This window comes from Pristiophorus japonicus, chromosome 7 (assembly GCF_044704955.1).
Source record: "Pristiophorus japonicus isolate sPriJap1 chromosome 7, sPriJap1.hap1, whole genome shotgun sequence".
In the NCBI taxonomy this organism is placed as follows: domain Eukaryota; kingdom Metazoa; phylum Chordata; class Chondrichthyes; family Pristiophoridae; genus Pristiophorus; species Pristiophorus japonicus.
This window is the reverse complement of record NC_091983.1, coordinates 17,610,392-17,630,748: the sequence shown is the minus strand read 5'-3', so window position 1 is coordinate 17,630,748 and position 20,357 is coordinate 17,610,392. Positions and strand designations below refer to the sequence as shown.

Sequence of the window (20,357 nt, the reverse complement as noted above, 5' to 3'; positions counted from 1 at the left end):
CAGTACAGAACCCTTCAGCCAAATTCAGTGGGAAAAAAAAGTGACCAAAATTCAATATTAAGAATTTTATTAAGTGACGAGCAATTCTTGACCAGTTGTTATCACATTAACGCACTGGACCATGCAATGCATTTCATTGGTGGTATTGGTTAATAAAACGTCAGTCTTTAAATGATCAGTGAATGCCTGGCACTGAACAGTGCTGGTGTGTTAGCCTGCATGTGCATCTGTTAGTGATCAGACAGTACATAAAAGTTAAAAACCCAGAACTCACTGAATGGGTATTGATAGAGGTTCCATACTGATCAGCTTACCCTACAATCAATTTGAGTTTAGCTAATCTGCAATTACCAAAATGGATGACATTTTGTCCTACAAAGTCAGTTTGTCAGAGGACAGCACTATTAAGTATTATAATCCTGGTAGTAATAGTCATCAGCAATAAAATGCACCATTCCTGCCTGAAGCCAATCAGCAATGTGTTCAGAGGCGAACAGCTCACACCACCAAAGCACCCAATAACCCCTTCATCTCCCTCCCTGCCCTCTTTCCCACTAGATGTGATGGGCGGGGTGGGAATTGGGATGTGTTGTGGGGTGGGATGCAGAAGGAGGGAAGAGTGATGTCAAATTCTGTCAAATAAATGCAGTTTGAGCATAGTAGCATCATCCTGTTTTCATGCAATTTTGTCCCTTCATACTAGAGTTCAATTCCACATGCATTCCACCCATGCAACCCTTATTTACACACAAACCTTGACATAAGAATTTAAAATAGGAGCAGGAGTCGGCCATTTGGCCCCTTGAGCCTGCTCCGCCATTTCATAAAATCGTGGCTGATCTGATCGTGGGCTCAGCTCCACTTCCCTTCCCGCTCCCCATAATGCTTCACCCCCTTATCATTCAAAAATCTGTATCTCCACCTTAAATGTATTCAATGACGCAGCCTCCACAGCTCTCTGGGGCAGAGAATTCCACAGATTTACAACTCTCAAGAGAAGAAATTCCTCCTCATCTCAGTTCTAAATGGACGACCACTTATTCTTAAACTATGCCCCTTTGTTCTAGATTCCCCCACGAGTGGAAACATCCTCTCTGCAGCTACCTTGTCGAGCCCCCCTCAGTATCTTATATGTTTCAATAAGATCAGCTCTCATTCTTCTAAACTCCAATAAGTATAGGCCCAAGCTACTCAACCTTTCTTCATAAGTCAACCCCTTCATCTCAGGAATCAACCTAGTGGATAATCTCTGAACTGCCTCCAATGCAAGTATATCCCTCCTTAAATAATGTGCATCAACAGATTATTCAACCACAACAATATCACCACTAGGCTAAACCGAAACTATGCTTAAACATAGTTAGAGTTTACAGCACAGAAGCAGGCCATTCAGCCCAATTTGTCTATGCCGCCATTTATGCTCCTCCCACCCCTCTTCATCAAAACCCATCAGCATATTGATAAGGTGCAGGAGGGTGACAGCAGCGAAGAGTGACATCATCAACGTCCAGGTCAGTGATTGGAGCGTGGGCAGATACAGCAGGAGCGGCGAGAGACTGTGGAGGGATGTGATCTGTGCCCAGGAGAGGCGTGAGTTCGGGGCCAGGGGCCCAGGGGCAGCACGGGCCAGCCCACACAGCGATATGCGTGCGCAATAGGTCCGTGCAGCAGAGCTGGTTTCCAGTCATCTTGGTTAATCCTTGCTACTGGACCAAGACCTAGCTCTGTCAAGCCCGTGTGGTGGCTGGTGTGCAACGGCCACCCCACGTTAAAAAAATCCACGCACAGGCATCTTCCACCCTTCAGGATGTAGTTCAGGACCTGGAATATCAGGTCCTTCATTGAAACACCTGTGAACTCATCTTTTTTGTGGCATGGAAGCGAGTCATCCTCGCTTCGAGGAACTGCCTATGATGATGATGATCAACAAACACCAGCAGGTTAGCATTTGAGAATGGGAATGCTGATTAATTTTTCCCTTCCTAACTCATGCATGCCTTGAGCCATAAGGAGGACACCAATACAGACGAGAATAAAGTTCCAGGGATTTGGAGGGGAGGCGGGGGGGGGGGGGGGGGGGTGGCGAGTTCAGCCCCAGTGCTGGTAATTTGCAAGAGCAATTCACCCTGCTATTGAACTGCAGTTGTTAACGATCTATCCTCAAGTTTAACTACCTATGGCCAGTCTGCTAGTCATATGGTCTGGATAACTTACAAGGATGTCATCTTTTTCCAAGATCAGGATGCTGAAAAAGAAATTACAGAACCCAGCTCAAATTCCCTTGTAAATTTTGGACCTTGGTTTAACTACAGCAAAATGCATGTTTTTCCAGCCGAGTACAATCGCCTCTTAGCCATGCTGAGGTACAAAGGTAGCTGTTGTTCAGGCCCTATGCTGTCTACACAGACTCAGCACCTCGGAGGGCACAATTTCTCCTCATAATCTATATGAATAGATTTAATTCGAGAACAACTATTTTGCGTCACTCTATTCCCCTCCCCTCACACTGGAGTTCTCTCTTAAAGTTGAGAGGTGCAAAGAGTCACAGTTTGGCTGAGGAGGCGGTGAGATATCAGTTTATTTTCCTTTCAGGATCCTTACTGGCCTCCCAGATGGGAATGTTTTAAACCTGAACAAATTCTCCTTTGGTCAAAAAGGCAGACTGTTTTTTTGACCATGCAAGTCTAGTTAATATCCCTGGGATTTGCATGTGCTTCTTAAATCTTTCCAATATCTCCTGGTGGCTCATACATACCAGAAATGTGTTCTGTTCAACCACATAGTTTACTAAGTGAGCAAACTTCAGCTAGGACAGCAAGAATGCTATAATTAGCCTCGATAGTGAGCTGGATGAAAAGAAACTCACTAAATGATCAATCCTGGCTGGTAACCGCATGCATGGGAACTGGATGAGAAAAAGATTTGACTCAGACATGATATGGCTTCCATACACACATTTAAGGATGATGCTAGAGCTGACTTCAATTACACCAGAGGGCAAGAAACATTATTAGAACCATTCCACATAAATTTCCACAGAATATTAGGCACGTTTTCAGAATGCAGAGAAATCTGGGCACAGACATAACAGACTGTTCTCGCACCTCAAAATAGTATCCCAAATTACTTAGGCCTGCTTGGACTTGCAGTCAAAGGCTTTTGCAAAGAATGTGTCAATGGAGCACAAAAAATAGATACACAAATAAACAGGTTTTTTCCTTGGTTGCATTGATTCATGTAATATTAAGGTTACTGATGAAGAGATCTTAATCTAGAAGCTACCTATTGTAGAATTTAGAGATCAGACAGTACATAAATCTACCCTGCCTCTATAACATCCAGGTAAATTCACAAACAACTAGTTATCTACTGACAAGACATCAAATCACCATGCTTTGCAAACCCTGTTTGGGATAATGACATTAATCCATCAGTAAGCTGGATGCAGCACAAGTCCTTCCTCCATGAAAGAAAAAGCAAAATGTGGTTTCATGTTAGAGACTGTATTAAGACAAAACAGTTTTACCACTGGTCCAAAAGATGCAGACATAGACAAACTTGGAATTGCCTGATGAAATAAATTATTAAATATTTTAATATAGTCAAGTAAAGGTGGAAAAATCAAGAGTCAACTTGAGAACAAGAATAATATTTTGGGCTCAGCTGAAGACAGTACAACCTACAGGAGTGTCAAGTGTGGCTCAGTGGGTAGCGCACTCATCTGGAGAAATACTAGCAGAATTACAGGGAGCTGCGTTGATCCATCTAATAGCATCCAATAGCATTGCCTGTCATTTAAAAGTAGCTGATACATGTGGGTTAAAATCAAATAGCTTTCAGTCCAGATGAGATCCTGCCTTTAGTGTCAGCTGTGGCTCAATGGGCAGCACACTCGCCTGAGTCAGAAGTTGCGGTTCAAGTCCCACTCCAGGAACCTGAGCACATAAATCTAGCCTGACACTCCAGTGCTGCACTGGCGGAGGTGCCGTCTTTCTGATGAGACAAACAGAGGCCCCATCTGCCCTCTCGGGTCCCATAAAAGATCCCATGGCACTATTTCAAAGAAGAGCAGAGGAGTAATCCCTGGTGTCCTGGCCAATATTTATCCCTCAATCAACATAACAAAAAAAACAGATGATCTGGTCATTATCACATTGCTGGTTGTAGGAGTTTGCTGTGCACAAATTGGCTGCCGCATTTCCCACATTACAACAGTGACTACACTCCAAAAATACTTCGTTGACTGTAAAGTGCTTTGAGAAGTCCAGTGGTCGTGAAAGGCGCTATATAAATGCAAGTCTGTCTTTCTTTTAAATGCGAGAAATAATGGCCAGGATTTTTGGTCAGAGGGGAACAGCTGCCCACAGACTTTTTGTGGGCTTTTGCTCGGCAACTTATTGTCATCGGCAGTTCGATACAGCCCGCGCCCCTACCTGGGACCTGAGTGAACAGGGAAAGCAACAGCGTGTCTCTTCAACCAAGCAGATTGAAGAATCCTTACTGAGGTAGACAGAGTCTAAACCAGGAAGTGCAAGTTATAAAGCGTACAGAAAGCGAATTAAAGAGAGGCAAAGAAAGATGGGGTTAAGAGAGAAAGAGATAGATAAGAAAGGCAGAAAGAAAAGATCAAACATTTTTTTTTTTAAACTTTGAAAAAAAATCTCCAACAATAATTAAAATCTGAAGATTGAGACTTCACACTTGTAAAAGTAAATTTTCAGAGCCAGAGAGGTTGCTTAGTAGTAATTAAGACTTATCACGCCATTAACAATTCACTTACACTAAAATGGACAAGCCCCAACTTTTTCTGATATGTTTATTGGCTAACTATCGCAACTTCAAGCCCTTCGTGTTTTTGAATGCTGAGTCTTTCGGCGAGGTACTGATGGAGAGAAGCTTGTGGAGGGTCAGAGCAAATTGGACAGCAACCTCCTGATTGCCATGTTTAATTGCGCATATGTGGATTTGCTCCTTATTAACAGTGAGCGCTGATAGCCTCACCATTATCCCTGCTGCAAAATCCGGATCAATGATTTTCTACGTGCAGCTTGGAACACAAGAGTTTGACAACAATTCCAAGAGGGCCCACAGCAGAGAACTCCAAATTATCAACAAAATTAATTCCTCTGACTGCCTTTTGTGTACTAGCCAGAAATGTTTTTATTCAACAAATTTATAAGTTGGGCATTTCAAATCAGATATTTTGCAACCATGGTCATAATTTTCAGTAATGCTGAGATCCTCTGCAGGAACCTGATCCAAAGCAGTATCACAGACATTACATCACCCAGTTGGTTAATATTCTTCGAATATAGGCCAGCTTTACACAGCACTGCATCAGTAATTACTCAGGATGAGCAATCATAATGATCCCACATCCCCTCATTCAGCTAGAAATCTGTTGTACTCTCAGTAGAAGAGCAGAAAAATCAGGTGGCATGGTTGTAAAACATCACACAATACTATTGAAGCATGCAGCCTGAAGTTGCACTGGTTAGATATCTCAGCTGAGAAATCAGTAAATGGCTCTATTACTGAACGCTCTGTATTTCACAGTTCAGTGAAGAACTTATTTGTTTTGCAGGAATCAGAAAACTTCCAGGACAAGAAAGGGGGGTGTCCATCTCTCCACAGATCTCTGCTATGCCATGCTAGCCACACTTTCAAGTTAGAACCCATGAGCGATAAGGGGATAAGGGGTTATGGTGAGCGGGCGGGAAAGTGACGCTGAGTCCATGATCAGATCAGCCATGATCTTATTGAATGGCGGAGCAGGCTCGAGGGGCCGTATAGCCTACTCCTGTTCCTGTTTCTTATGTTCTTATGAAGAAAAAATTGCAGAGTTTAATCATATTCTCTCTTCGAAATGTTGACACTATTTCTCTTAGACTCGCTCAAGATAATCCACTTGAGCTGACAGTTCTGCTGTGTTTTCCCTCGGTTTTCATTTAATTCATTTTACAACAGACACGATTGAAACTGTACCAAATTACTTAAACATCAATACAGTAAAAATGGACAAAAGCACTGGCCATGCAAAATATACAACTATAATCTGTGTAAGACTCTCAAACTAATTAAAAATTTAATCATGAACATAAAACTGCTATTCTAAGTCATCCTTGTTCATCAGCAATTAAACTAGCTGGTTACTTTCCAGCACTGCAGCAAAAGTAGTTCCCGATGTGTTTTTTATTAAAGCTTCTTTAAAGTTCCATTGAATGTTCACATCTCCTTTTTCAGATGAAATTGTCCTAGCAAAGGTGGGCATCTATTTTTTTTCCATCAAATGCTTATTTCCATCATATGAAAATTACAAAGACTTCTTTTAGCGTCAGTACTTGCAGTAGCAAAGAGGATATGAGAATAAAAAATATTAGTTATGCAGCCACCCTACCAATCCAGTTAATGTCTCACTTAATAAGTTCTAGAAAGGTTTTTTTTTAAAAAAAGGAAGAATTTTGATGAATGGGCATACATGTACAAAAAAAGAAATTGTTGGAAACAGTCAGCAGGTGATTCAGCACCTGCGGAAAGAACAGACAAGTTAATGTTACAGATGTAGACCCTTTGTCAGAACCGGATAGGTTTTATATCACATCTGTTAAATTGACAATCGTGATTTTTGATTTTATGAACACGCGACTTCGAGTTGTGATGCCTTGAAAGTCACATGTTCAAGAGAAGGTACTGACATGAACCAGATGAAATACTTTAAAAATGTGCAAATGAATGATCAATTCTTCCAAAGAGAGAAGTAGAACATTGAACAATGCACCTTTCCGTTAACTAAAATTACAAAAGAGGGGAAGAAAAGAGTCATGATTGAGGTAGAGCAGAAAGGTGGTGAACAGTCGAACAATAGATCGGTCACATAAAGGAGGTTGGAAGTGACCTATATCCAGACAAGACAAAAACACTATACAGGGTCATCACACCATCAAATATTTATTGGACCACATATCAATCTCGACTCCGAGGGACTGCCTCAGAGAAGACTGGACCAAAAAGGTTGCTTTCTCCAGAGCAACTGTATCTTGTAACTTCCCTAGCATAGCATCCAGATTTCAAATCGTCAAGACTTCCGATTTCAGAAACAGGCTACCAAGCAATTAGAAGGCAAGATCAACCTGGCCTTAATCTAGGATGCAACATCTCCAGGACTGTAGAAGATAAAAAGGTGATTTTAAATGGGGACCATTTTGAATGATTTAACCTTCCTCTAGAATTTCAGTATCACCCCATAGCCTCGAAACATACTGCCAACCCCTTCTCTATACCTAGAGTATAATATCTTGGATAATTATCCTACTCAATTTTTTTTAATTGAATGAGCAAAAGCCAGCCATTCATGAATATACAGGTACAACGTCCAGAATCCGGCTATCCGAAAACCAAATTGTCCAAAATCGGACATTTTTGAGGCAGCCAAGATGGCGACATCGGGCGGCGAGGGACCCAGAAGCCGGTATAAAAACGCAGTGCCGGGGCGGTGAGAATTGGCGGGAATCGGCGGATGGCGAGGAGCTGAGGATCAGGCGATGAGGAGCGCCAACAGCGAGGTCCAAAATTCGGAAAAATCTGAAAACCGGCACCATCTCAGTCCCAAGGATTCCATATTTCGGACGTATTGATTTTCTTGTCCGAAATCTGGAAAAATCCGAAAACCGGCACGGTCCCTGTCCCGAGGTTGCCGGATTTCGGACGTTGCTATATATTGCCTCACTAATCTTCTTCCAACTACTAAGCAAGATGAGTGTATCGAGAATTCAGATACACAGAAGTGACATGGCATGTTTTGGTTCAGCCATCAACTGAATGCACATTCTGCATCCAAAAAGTTGATATATTATGATTAAACAGGTTATGAGTGGATTTATGTAGCTTTATAACAATGTTGACCAATAAATTAGCCACTAGCCCAGCGTGGCTAATTGGGAATCCAGATATGGTAAACTGCATTTCCAATTATTAACTAAAGCTTGAGTAATAAACACCATCGTTGGGCATATGATCTCAATACACATTGGCATGGTGTCTACATGTGAATTTAAACTTTGTGCATTTGGTGGTAAAATGCCACGATGAAAAGTAGAGTGTGCGAGTATTTTTTGATTGTTGCACGCTATACTTCCTTTGGTTACTGTAGTTGGCATGTGTTTATATAAATATACACGTGAAGTACATTTTCCTGTACTGTGCGAGTGTATTCAAGGTGTAGGCGTTAGCTACTAAAATGAGTGCATATGGCTAAAACGGTGTCGCTGGAGCAATTTCTATTGAATAACACTGCTTTACAGGAGCTGCAGCAGAATAGAATATGTTCATGTAATCTGTAAAATTTTATCGCAACAGCAAGACAAATGTATCTAAGTTTTCAAAGAAAGTTCACACTATTTTCACCCCAACCTTGATCCAAGAGAACAGCACAACTGTACCGCCCACTAATGCAGCATTGTACTAAACTGAGCATTTGATAGAGAAGGCACTCTCTGAATACACGATATCGAAAAGATGGCAGGTTGGGGATAGAACAGGTGGTAGATCTTGCAGGGAAACTATTCTCTAAAATGAGGATACTATCAAGTCTCACCAGCTGCATCATTATTCCTTGTTCTTCACACAGCCACACAGGGAATTGTTCCTTTGAGACCAGAATTGTAGCCAGTACACGACATTCTGCTAAGCTGTTATTAATAAACGGGAGGTGCCAAAAAAAGCTTGCCATTGCTCACGATAGCAAAGAAAGAATTACTGTCAGAACTACTGATCTTTTGAAATCTCCAGTAAGTGAACGAGTGGGAGAAGAATCAAGAAAATGTAATTGAATTTAGGCACTACCATCATTCCAATTAGTTTTAGATTTTACCCATAAAGAAAAAGACCTGAACAATTTTTGACAATTTACAAGATGTAGAATAGCAGCTAGCAGTTGTGGCAATTTGCAAAAGTGATGTCTTATCCTCTTTCCTTGCCAAGTCAATGCTCTTGAGCTGTAATTAACGAGGGATTTTTGCCTGCCGGAAACTTAATAATCAATTTTGAGATCAGAAATGGGTGTGGTTGGGGCTAGGGTGAGGATGCGGGAAAGGAGGGAACCTCTAAAGTAATTGGGAAGGTGTTCCTATTCACGAAACCTGATGAAGCACGTATAGGGAATGTACTCCGTTAACAAAACAACCTCAATCACAACCTGACAAGAATGAAGAAAGTATCATTTTATCTTAACATGTAGTTACAGCATACAAGAGATGCTTTGGTGTTATGGATTGGTAGCAATGGTACTAATGCACATCTTGTGGGATGTTATAAATTCAACGTCTCTACTGCCACCACAACCTGTCCTCCAGCCTATCCAGTTTTATCATTCAAAATTCTGATATAACTAACATTTGGAAGGACAAAAATATATAACCCAATCACATTGTAAATCCAATGTAAAATGTACGCCGTATGAAAATTTCACAAGTCCTGCAGTTCTTCACTGAAATCCTAGTGACAACATTGTGCTACATCAGGAAGCAAGTCATCCTCACATACCAAGATCAAATTTAGGAACTAATGCAAGCATTAAAACCAAATCTCTCCACAATAAGAGAGGCTTTGATGTAAATGAACATGTGCTTTACATCATATAATGCTGTCATGGCCACTGGACTAGCCAGGTGGTTTTCATCCAGAATAAACAGATTTGCAGAAAACCAAAGTCATTTACAAAAACAGTTTTGCAAGGTTTATAAGTTGTCTCCAGTGGGTATGGGACCATGTCCATGTTTGTAAATTTGGTGCCCACTATCGTACTACAGTTCTGATGTAGTGACCAGCAATAGGAAGGAAAATTTTCATTGCAACCAGACGTATTTTATACACCTCAGTAACCAGCATTTCTAAGAAGCACTTTGCCTCCATCTACTGGCAGAATACCAAACTGTTATGGTAGCAAATATAGCAGAAGCAATGTTCATGAAAATAACACACAAATGAATGTTTTATTGAATTTTTACTTTAGGAGTATTGGAGGTAAGTTTTGCTGGCTTCTATTTTGCATATAGTAATATGTTTTTGTCAGTGAGGCAGCAAGTAGAAGTGAATCCAAGCAGATATTAACAGAAGCTATGTGGCAGTGAGCTAAACTAATAATCTGCTTTGGACAGGAAAGCAACCATTGCACACCATTATCCAAAATGAAAAGAAAAAATATGATCTCAAACCCAGGGGCTGGGGGAGGTGGGAGAAAGAAATAGTACAATAGAAATATACCGCTGTAAATAAGAAGCAGGTGCGGAGATTGCTAGAAAGGAAAATACGCCTTTCTTATGTCAAATTAAATGTGAGATTTGTCTAATGGGGAGAGTGACCTTTTAGTAAAATCTACATATCCTTCCATTTATGCGCTCTATAATGCTCTGGGCTGTTAGCTGTGCAGGGCTGAGAAGGATGATCACAAAAAATCTTAAACTAAAGATGCTAAAAACATTCTCTTATCCAATGAGTCGACAATCACAAACATGCTACCTGCCATTACAGTGGCCCCAACATAGAAATGATTTCAAGTGTACAGTTACTGTGGTGGACTAAGTTTCCCCAAGTATAGACTAAGTACATAGATGAGCGCGATTATTTCTGGTTATCTTGTAGTGTTGTGAAGGTGAAGGGTGTGGTTGGGGGGGCGGGAGGGGGCAGTGCCGTGGACAGAAGGGAAGAAAAATATTCTGTTTGACCTAGTTCAATGTCATAAACAATTTGGGCACAAAGTTACAGATCATGTCATGGTTTCCTCCCCTCTCTGCCTGCTCCTGTGCGCTTGACGACTACGTGTGCGGGAAGTGCATCCGCCTCCAGCTCCTGACGGACCGCGTTGCGGAATTAGAGCTGAGGGTGGATTCACTCCGGAGCATCCACGATGCTGAGAATGACGTGAGTAGCACGTGTAGTGAGTTGGTCTTATCGCAGGTGAAGGGTCCACAGCCAGATAGGGAATGGAAGACCAGCAGGAAGAGCAGTGCAAGGAAGGTAGTGCAGGGGTCCCCTGCAGTCATCCTCCTGCAAAACAGATACACTGCTTTGAGTACTGTTGAGGGGGATGACTCATCAGGGGAGGGCTGCAGCAGCCAAGTTCATGGCACCGTGGCTGGCTCTGTTGCACAGGAGGTCAGGAAAAAGAGTGGGAGAGCAATAGTGATAGGGGATTCAATTGTAAGGGGAATAGATAGGCGTTTCTGCGGCCGCAACCAAGACTCCAGGATGGTATGTTGCCACCCTGGTGCAAGGGTCAAGGATGTCTCGGAGCGGGGGCAGGACATTCTAAAAAGGGAGGGAGAACAGCCAGTTGCCTTGGTGCACATTGGTACCAACGACATAGGTAAAAAAAAGGGATGAGGTCCTACGAGACGAATTTAAGGAGCTCGGAGCTAAATTAAAAAGTAGGACCTCAAAAGTAGTAATCTTGGGATTGCTACCAGTGCCACGTGCTAGTCAGAGTAGGAATCGCAGGATAGCGCAGATGAATACGTGGCTTGAGCAGTGGTGCAAGCAGGGAGGGATTCAAATTCCTGGGGCATTGGAACCGGTTCTGGGGGAGGTGAGACCAGTACAAACCGGACGGTCTGCACCTGGGCAGGACCGGAACCAATGTCCCATGGGGAGTGTTTGCTAATGCTGTTGGGGAGGAGTTAAACTAATATGGCAGGGGGATGGGAACCAATGCAGGGAGACAGAGGGAAACAAAAAGGAGACAAAAGCAAAAGACAGAAAGGAGATGAGTAAAAGTGGAGGGCAGAGAAACCCAAGGCAAAAAACAAAAAGGGCCACTGAATATAAAGGGGCTGCAGGAGGGGTCAAAACTAAAAATCATGGTTTAAAAACTAGGATTAAAACACTCTACCTAAATGCACGCAGCATTCGAAATAAAGTAAATGAATTGATGGCATAAATCATTACAAATGGATATGATTTGGTGGCCATTACAGAAACATGGTTCCAAGACTGGGAATTAAACATACAGGGGTATCTGACGATTCGGAAAGATAGACAAGAAGGGAAAGGAGGTGGGGTAGCTCTGTTAATAAAGGATGATATCAGGGGAGTTGTGAGAGACGATATTGGCTCTAATGAACAAAATGTTGAATCATTGTGGGTGGAGATTAGAGATAGTAAGGGGAAAAAGTCACTGGTGGGCATAGTTTATAGGCCCCCAAATAATAACTTCACGGTGGGGCGGGCAATAATCAAGGAAATAATGGAGTCATGTGAAAAAGGAACGGCAGTAGTCATGGGAGATTTTAACCTACATATCGATTGGTCAACTCAAATTGCACGGGGTAGCCTGGAGGAGGAATTCATAGAATGCACACGGGATTGTTTCTTAGAACAGTATGTAACAGAGCCTACAAGGGAGCAAGCTATCTTAGATCTGGTCCTGTGTAATGAGACAGGAAAAATAAACGACCTCTTAGTAAAAGATCCTCTCGGAATGAGTGATCACAGTATGGTTGAATTTGTAATACAGATTGAGGGTGAGGAAGTTGTGTTAGAAACAAGCGTACTATGCTTAAACAAAGGGGACTACAGTGGGATGAGGGCAGAGTTGGCTAAAGTAGACTGGAAACACAGACTAAACGGTGGCACAATTGAGGAACAGTGGAGGACTTTTAAGGAGCTCTTTCATAGTGCGCAACAAAAATATATTCCAGTGAAAAAGAAGGGCGGTAAGAGAAGGGATAACCAGCCGTGGATAACCAAGGAAATAAAGGAGAGTATCAAATCAAAGACCAATGTGTATAAGGTGGCCAAGGTTAGTGGGAAACTAGAGGATTGGGAAAATTTTAAAGAATGACTAAAAAAGCAATAAAGAAAGGAAAGATAGATTTCGAAGGTAAACTTGCGCAAAACATAAAAACAGATAGTAAAAGCTTTTACAGATATATAAAACAGAAAAGAGTGACTAAAGTAAATGTTGGTCCCTTAGATGATGAGAAGGAGGATTTAATAATGGGAAATATGGAAATGGCCGAGACCTTAAACAATTATTTTGCTTCGGTCTTCACAGTGGAAGACACAAAAACCATGCCAAAAATTGCTGGTCACGGGAATGTGGGAAGGGAGGACCTTGAGACAATCACTATCACTAGGGGGATAGTGCTGGACAGGCTAATGGGACTCAAGGTAGACAAGTCCCCTGGTCCTGATGAAATGCATCCCAGGGTATTAAAAGAGATGGCGGAAGTTATAGCAGATGCATTAGTTATAATCGACCAAAATTCTCTGGACTCTGGGGAGGTACCAGCGGATTGGAAAGCAGCTAATGTAACGCCTCTGTTTAAAAAAGGGGGCAGACAAAAGGCAGGTAACTATAGGCCGGTTAGTTTAACATCTGTAGTGGGGAAAATGCTTGAAACTATCATTAAGGAAGAAATACCAGGACATCCAGATAGGAATAGTGCAATCATGCAGACGCAGCATGGATTCATGAAGGGGAAATCATGTGTAACTAATTTACTGAAATTCTTTGAGGATATAACGAGCATGGTGGATAGAGGTGTACCGATGGATGTGGTATATTTAGATTTCCAAAAGGCATTCGATAAGGTGCCACACAAAAGGTTACTGCAGAAGATAGAGGTACGCGGAGTCAGAGGAAATGTATTAGCATGGATAGAGAATTGGCTGGCTAACAGAAAGCAGAGCGTCGGGATAAATGTGTCCTTTTCGGCTTGGAAATCGGTGGTTAGTGGTGTGCCACAGTGATCGGTGCTGGGACCACAACTGTTTACAATATACATAGATGACCTGGAAGAGGGGACAGAGTGTAGTGTAACAAAATTTGCAGATGAAACTAAGATTAGTGGGAAAGCGGGTTGTGTAGAGGACACAGAGAAGCTGCAAAGAGATTTGGATAGGTTAAGCGAATGGGCTAAGGTTTGGCAGATGGAATACAATGTCGGAAAGTGTGAGGTCTTCCACCTTGGGAAAAAAAACAGTAAAAGGGAATATTATTTGAATGGGGAGAAATTACAACATGCTGAGATGCAGAGGGACCTGGGGGTCCTTGTGCATGAATCCCAAAAAGTTAGTTTGCAGGTGCAGCAGGTAATCAGGAAGGCGAATGGAATGTTGGCCTTCATTGCGAGAGGGATGGAGTACAAAAGCAGGGAGGTCCTGCTGCAATTGTATAGGGTATTGATAAGTCCGCACCTGGAGTACTGCGTGTAGTTTTGGTCACCTTACTTAAGGAAGGATATACTGGCTTTGGAGGGGGTACAGAGACGATTCACTAGGCTGATTCCGGAGATGAGGGGGTTACCTTATGATGATAGATTGAGTAGACTGGGTCTTTACTCGGAGTTCAGAAGGATGAGGGGTGATCTTATAGAAATATTTAAAATTATGAAAGGGATAGACAAGATAAGGCAGAGAGGTTGTTTCCACTGGTAGGGGAAGCTAGAACTAGGGGGCACAGCCTCAAAATACGGGGGGGCCAATTTAAAACCGAGTTGAGAAGGAATTTCTTCTCCCAGAGGGTTGTGAATCTGTGGAATTCTCTGCCCAAGGAAGCAGTTGAGGCTAGCTCATTGAATGTATTCAAGTCACAGATAGATAGATTTTTAACCAATGGGGGAGTTAAGGGTTCCGGGGGGTGGGTGGGTAAGTGGAGCTGAGTCCATGGCCAGATCAGCTGTGATCTTATTGAATGGCTCGAGGGGCTAGATGGCCTACTCCTGTTCCTAATTCTTATGTTCTTATGTTCTTATGTTCTTATGTTGATGTCACTGTTCCATTCATATTGCTCAGTATTTCTGCTTTCACCTTTATATTGTCTCTTCCCACCTCTGATCCATTCCATTATTTTCCCAAGGGTGCCCACCGTGAGCCACACTGCAAACACTTCCATTTCAATCTTCTCACCACGGCTCGGTTACTACACACAAGCTACTCAATACCAACCATCATCCGAGCAGAGCATTCAGCCTTCTGTTTCAAGCTAGGTTCAGCTCGCAGCACTGCACAAATCCATTAACCTCATACACACGGGGCGAGTAAATGATCAAATCAGGACTTCAATAACATCTTCCTGAAGACCACTGTATCTGTTGTATTAAGAGGAGCAGAACGAAGACAGACGTGGACATTAACAGCAAGAAGATGGAAATGATGAGCTTAAGTACCTTCGATGTTATGACGCAAGATACACACACAAAAATGGATTGCTGTTCCAACATATGCACAGAACTCATGCAATGCAGGAATATAGAAACATAGAAAATAGGTGCAGGAGTAGGCCATTCGGCCCTTCTAGCCTGCACCGCCATTCAATGAGTTCATGGCTGAACATTCAACTTCAGTACCCCATTCCTGCTTTCTCGCCATACCCCTTGATCCCCCTAGTAGTAAGGACCTCATCTAACTCCTTTTTGAATATATTTAGTGAATTGGCCACTTTAGTCAACACTGCCTTGCAAGATATCTTAAAAGGAATGTCATCCATTGTATGGTTTGCCCAAAATATGATTTGGGCCTGGCTCGAGTCCAGCATAGGATAGAAAAGGGTTAAATAACATTTAAAGTCAAAATCAAAGTTTATGGACCACATTTTGCTGTAGCAGGGTATCCGTCATTAGTTAAGATTTTTTCCTGCACCCTTCTGGTCAAAAAAATTGGCCACTTGCTGAAAGTGTGTGCTGATAATGGTACAGGGAGGGCAACAGGGACCTGTGTGAACAGGGGAAGCAACAGGGTATCTTATCTCCTCAACCAATCAGATTGAGGATTGAAAAATAAACAGTGCAAGGACTAAGAAGGAAGGCGAAGTAAAGTGGGTGAGTTCAATGTCAAATCAGGTACAGAAAGCGAAATAATGAGAGGAAAAGAACGATTGGAGTGAGAGAGATAAGAGAGAGAAAGGAAAAGGAAGGAAAACAAAATCAATTTAATATAAAGTTTTTTTTAAATCTCGAAAAATTCTTGAAAAACTTGGAGGGATTGAGACTTCACTCGTGCAGTGGTTTAAAATTTCACAAACAAATGGAAATGCTGACGTGGAACAACCACTGGGACCCTGTCGCTTTAGAAATTTGGGTAATATGGGGGTAATTTTGGCTTTGGGTTAAGGTGTAAAATGGGCCATATTGATTCAGCCACGCCCGTTACACATCTCTTCCGATTCCACTGCCTTCAATGGAAATGAAAATCGGGAGAGATGTATAACGGGCAGCTGAATCAATATCGCCCAAGTCAAAATTACCCCGATGTCTTTCCCTCGCTACTTAAATTAGCCTCTTTCTGGAAGCATACTTCAACTTCCTGAAAAGTAAGCAGCAGAGAAAATAAATGAGTACAAGGAAGTAACACAAAGAAGCTCTAAGTTTTCATTAAGTCAGATAAAAGGTGGCGTTCAGTTAGACTCAAAGATTGAAGACAACCATTATCTAACACTGGTAAGAGATGATGGTGCATGGGATCCCACGACGACACTACTGGAGCAGGCTGTTAAAAGTCACAAATCTAGTGAATGCTGTTGGGTTTGTGAATTATACTAGTGCAATACCTATATAATTTTCAAATTTAAGTGGTATATTTGCATTTATACAATGGGAAGGAATTCTTTTTAGATTTTGAAACATTCAAAGTAATGGTAAGTAAGGGAATAATGCAGCAGCTGCAAGCAATGATGTGCAAATTTGAAATAGGAGATATTATGGGTAAATTTAAAAGTACCCAGCAAAGGGATTTTGTTATTGTGATGGTGTTTTAATGTTTTCACACAGTAAAGCTTATCCGATATTTCTTACTTAACTTTTTCAAGAAAACTTGCCACATCGTACATCTTGCAGCAACAGCCAGTATTTACATAGCGCCTTTAACATAGTAAAATGTCCCAAAGCGCTCCACAGGAGCGTTATCAAACAAAATTTGACACTGAACCACATAAGGAGATATTTGGGCTTGTACTCCACAATTCAGTTTGTTATTCTGTGAAAACTGAAGCCAAATACCTTCACATGGCATACGTATAAGATTATGAGGGGGCTTGACAAGGTGGATGCAGAGAGAATGTTTCCACTGGAAGGGGAGGCTAGAAGTAGAGGGCATGATCTTAGAATAAGGGGCTTCCCATTTAAAACTGATAAGGAGAAATTTCTTCTCTCAGAGGGTTGTGGATCTGTGCAATTCGCTGCTTCAGAGAGCTGTGGAAGCTGGGACATTGAATAAATTTAAGACAGAAATAGACTGTTTCTTAACCGATAAGGGAATAAGGGTTTATGGAGAGTGGGCAGTGAAGTGGATCTGAGTCCATGATTGGATCAGCCATAATCGTATTAAATGACGGAGCAGGCTCGAGGAGCCGTATGGCCTACTCCTGCTCCTATTTCTTATGTACTTATGAAAAGAAATAGTTACAGCTGGAGTACAATGGAACTTGAACATTCATGACTTAAGCTGCAGCTAGAGCCAGTGTTCCTTCAGTTGTAAAAACACTAAAGTATACAAATATGCAATTTTTGCAGTGCCGAATTTAGAAATTTTGATGGAGAATCAGCAAGCATGCCCTGCCACTGACTTGTTGGATCAAGATTTGTGCAATATAGATTGTGAGGGCAAACATGAAGGTACCCTTGTACTGGCTGCCACGATGGACAAGAACTTTGTGAAGACTAGTTGCCAGCAAAAATCATGATCCTAAAGCACTAATAAAATTCCAGAATTCTAATATAATGAAAAGGAATTTAAACTTATTCGGTGGCCTTAATCATGGTCTGTATTCAGTGATGCATGTTATTTTTTGAATCTCTTCATTGGTTTTTCTATTACTTCTCTTATTGCCCATTTGGCAAGAACTGTACTTTTTATCCAATGAAAGGTATTTGGTTTGCAATCTCCCAATGACATCTTCCTCGCTGTATTTACCCTATTCAAGAGGACTCCTTCCTCATCCCCTCGAAGTCTGCTTTCCTGAAAGTAAGTCTTTTTCTATATTCTACCATGTTATGGTCACTAGCTATTCTCCAACTTTGATCAACACCTGGTCATTACACAACACCAAGTCTAAGACTGCTTTCTCCCCTGCTTCACAGCTGATCATTTGAGCCACCAGTCATCAGAATCTGGTCAAGTTAAGCTCCAGTAATCCAATACCAAGGGCATGGAGCAACGAAGGGACAGTATACGTAACTTTCAAAAATCTAAATTCAAGTTAATACTATTGTTTCAGAAATACCTTTCAATATGTACAATAGCTTTATTGCTGGAAGGAATTCTAAAATAAGAGAATTTGTGTACACCAAGGATACTGCAGGAGAAAAGGAACAAACAGATGGAAGCACAAAACAAACATTTCTTAGAATTCTTCTTAATGACGACCATCAGAAAAATCACTACCGACATTGTTGAACGTGGCCAAGTAGGTTACAAAATTACATTTGCTAAAACAATTAAAAAAACAAAATACCTACTGTAATATCCGTATAATATAGTGTCTTCAATATTCTGCCTTGTGATGTTATCTGCTGCCCATTCCTTAAAAAAAAAATCAGATGGGAGGTTATTGGGAGCTACGAGTTGCTCTGGTAAAACCTCATTTTGTATAGATACAATAGTTTCCATTAACACTTTACTGTCTGATAAATCATTAAGGCTTTCAATTTAATGATATGGTTATATAATGCATTTGCAAACCTATGTAAAGTCAAAGAGTGCACCACATTTTGGCCCCAAGTTTCCACATGATTTTCTCCTGATTTTTAGGAGCAACTGGTGTAGAACGGAGTATCTTAGAAATCGGAATTCTCGTCATTTAGTTTGCTCCAGTTCTAGTCAGTTAGAACAGTTTCACTTTGGAACAGAACTTTTATTTCAAAAGGGGGCGTGTCCGGCCACTTACGCCTGATTTCAAAGTTTCGTGAGTGAAAACTTACTCCAAACTAACTTAGAATGGAGTAAGTGAAGATTTTTGTACGCTCGAAAAAACCCTGTCTACACTTTAGAAAATCAGGCGTAGGTTACAAGTCAGGCGAAGGGAATGGTGGGGGGGGGGGTGTTTAAAGGGAAGTTTACAAACATTAAACACTTCAGTTTTACAAATAAAGAGCCATCATCAATAATAAATGATAAATACATCAATAAATAAACCAATAAATCAATCAAAAAAAATTAGTAAGAAATAATGTTTTTTTTAAATCAATAAATAAAACATTTTCTACTTACCGACTGCAGCACCGGGAGGTCTCCAACAGCGTACTGGGATGCCCCCCTCCGTGTGTCTCTATCTCTCTGTCTGTCTGTGTGTCTCTCATTCTCTGTCTGTCAGTGTCTGTGTTTCTGACAGCGAGGGAGGGGGAGGAGGGAGGGATGGGGGAGGGATGGGGGGAGGGATGGGGGGAGGGATGGGGGGAGGGATGGGGGGAGGGATGGGGGGAGGGATGGGGGGAGGGATGGGGGAGGGATGGGGGGAGGGATGGGGGGAGGGATGGGGGGAGGATGGGGGGAGGGATGGGGGGAGGGATGGGGGGAGGGATGGGGGGAGGGATGGGGGAGGGATGGGGGGAGGGATGGGGGGAGGGATGGGGGGAGGGATGGGGGGAGGGATGGGGGGAGGGATGGGGGGAGGGATGGGGGGAGGGATGGGGGGAGGGATGGGGGGAGGGATGGGGGGAGGGATGGGGGGAGGGATGGGGGGAGGGATGGGGGGGAGGGATGGGGGAGAAGTGGGAGGGATGGGGGGAGAAGTGGGAGGGATGGGGGGGAGGGATGGGGGGAGGGATGGGGAGAAGTGGGAGGGATGGGGGAGAAGTGGGAGGGATGGGGGAGAAGTGGGAGGGATGGGGGAGAAGTGGAGGGATGGGGAGGAAGTGGGAGGGATGGGGGAGAAGTGGGGAGGGATGGGGGAGAAGTGGGAGGGATGGGGGAGAAGTGGGAGGGATGGGGGAGAAGTGGGAGGGATGGGGGAGAAGTGGGAGGGATGGGGGAGAAGTGGGAGGGATGGGGAGAAGTGGGAGGGATGGGGGAGAAGTGGGAGGGATTGGGGGAGAAGTGGGAGGGATTGGGGGAGAAGTGGGAGGGATTGGGGGAGAAGTGGGAGGGATTGGGGGAGAAGTGGGAGGGATTGGGGGAGAAGTGGGAGGGATTGGGGGAGAAGTGGGAGGGATTGGGGGAGAAGTGGGAGGGATTGGGGGAGAAGTGGGAGGGATTGGGGAGAAGTGGGAGGGATTGGGGGAGAAGTGGGAGGGATTGGGGAGAAGTGGGAGGGATTGGGGGAGAAGTGGGAGGGATTGGGGGGAGAAGTGGGAGGGATTGGGGAGAAGTGGGAGGGATTGGGGGAGAAGTGGGAGGGATTGGGGGAGAAGTGGGAGGGGATGGGGGAG

The 20,357-nt window shown here is 42.8% G+C and overlaps 1 protein-coding gene across 1 annotated transcript in view; it reads right to left on the bottom strand.

The window, feature by feature from the left end:
* Nucleotides 1-20,357, bottom strand: part of lmbrd1 (LMBR1 domain containing 1) — a 263,585-nt gene that overhangs the window by 196,488 nt on the left and 46,740 nt on the right. Inside the window, exon 3 of the mRNA XM_070884860.1 lies at nucleotides 18,450-18,513. Coding sequence (XP_070740961.1) covers nucleotides 18,450-18,513 — 64 coding nt within the window. The remainder of the gene's footprint in view (nucleotides 1-18,449; nucleotides 18,514-20,357) is intronic.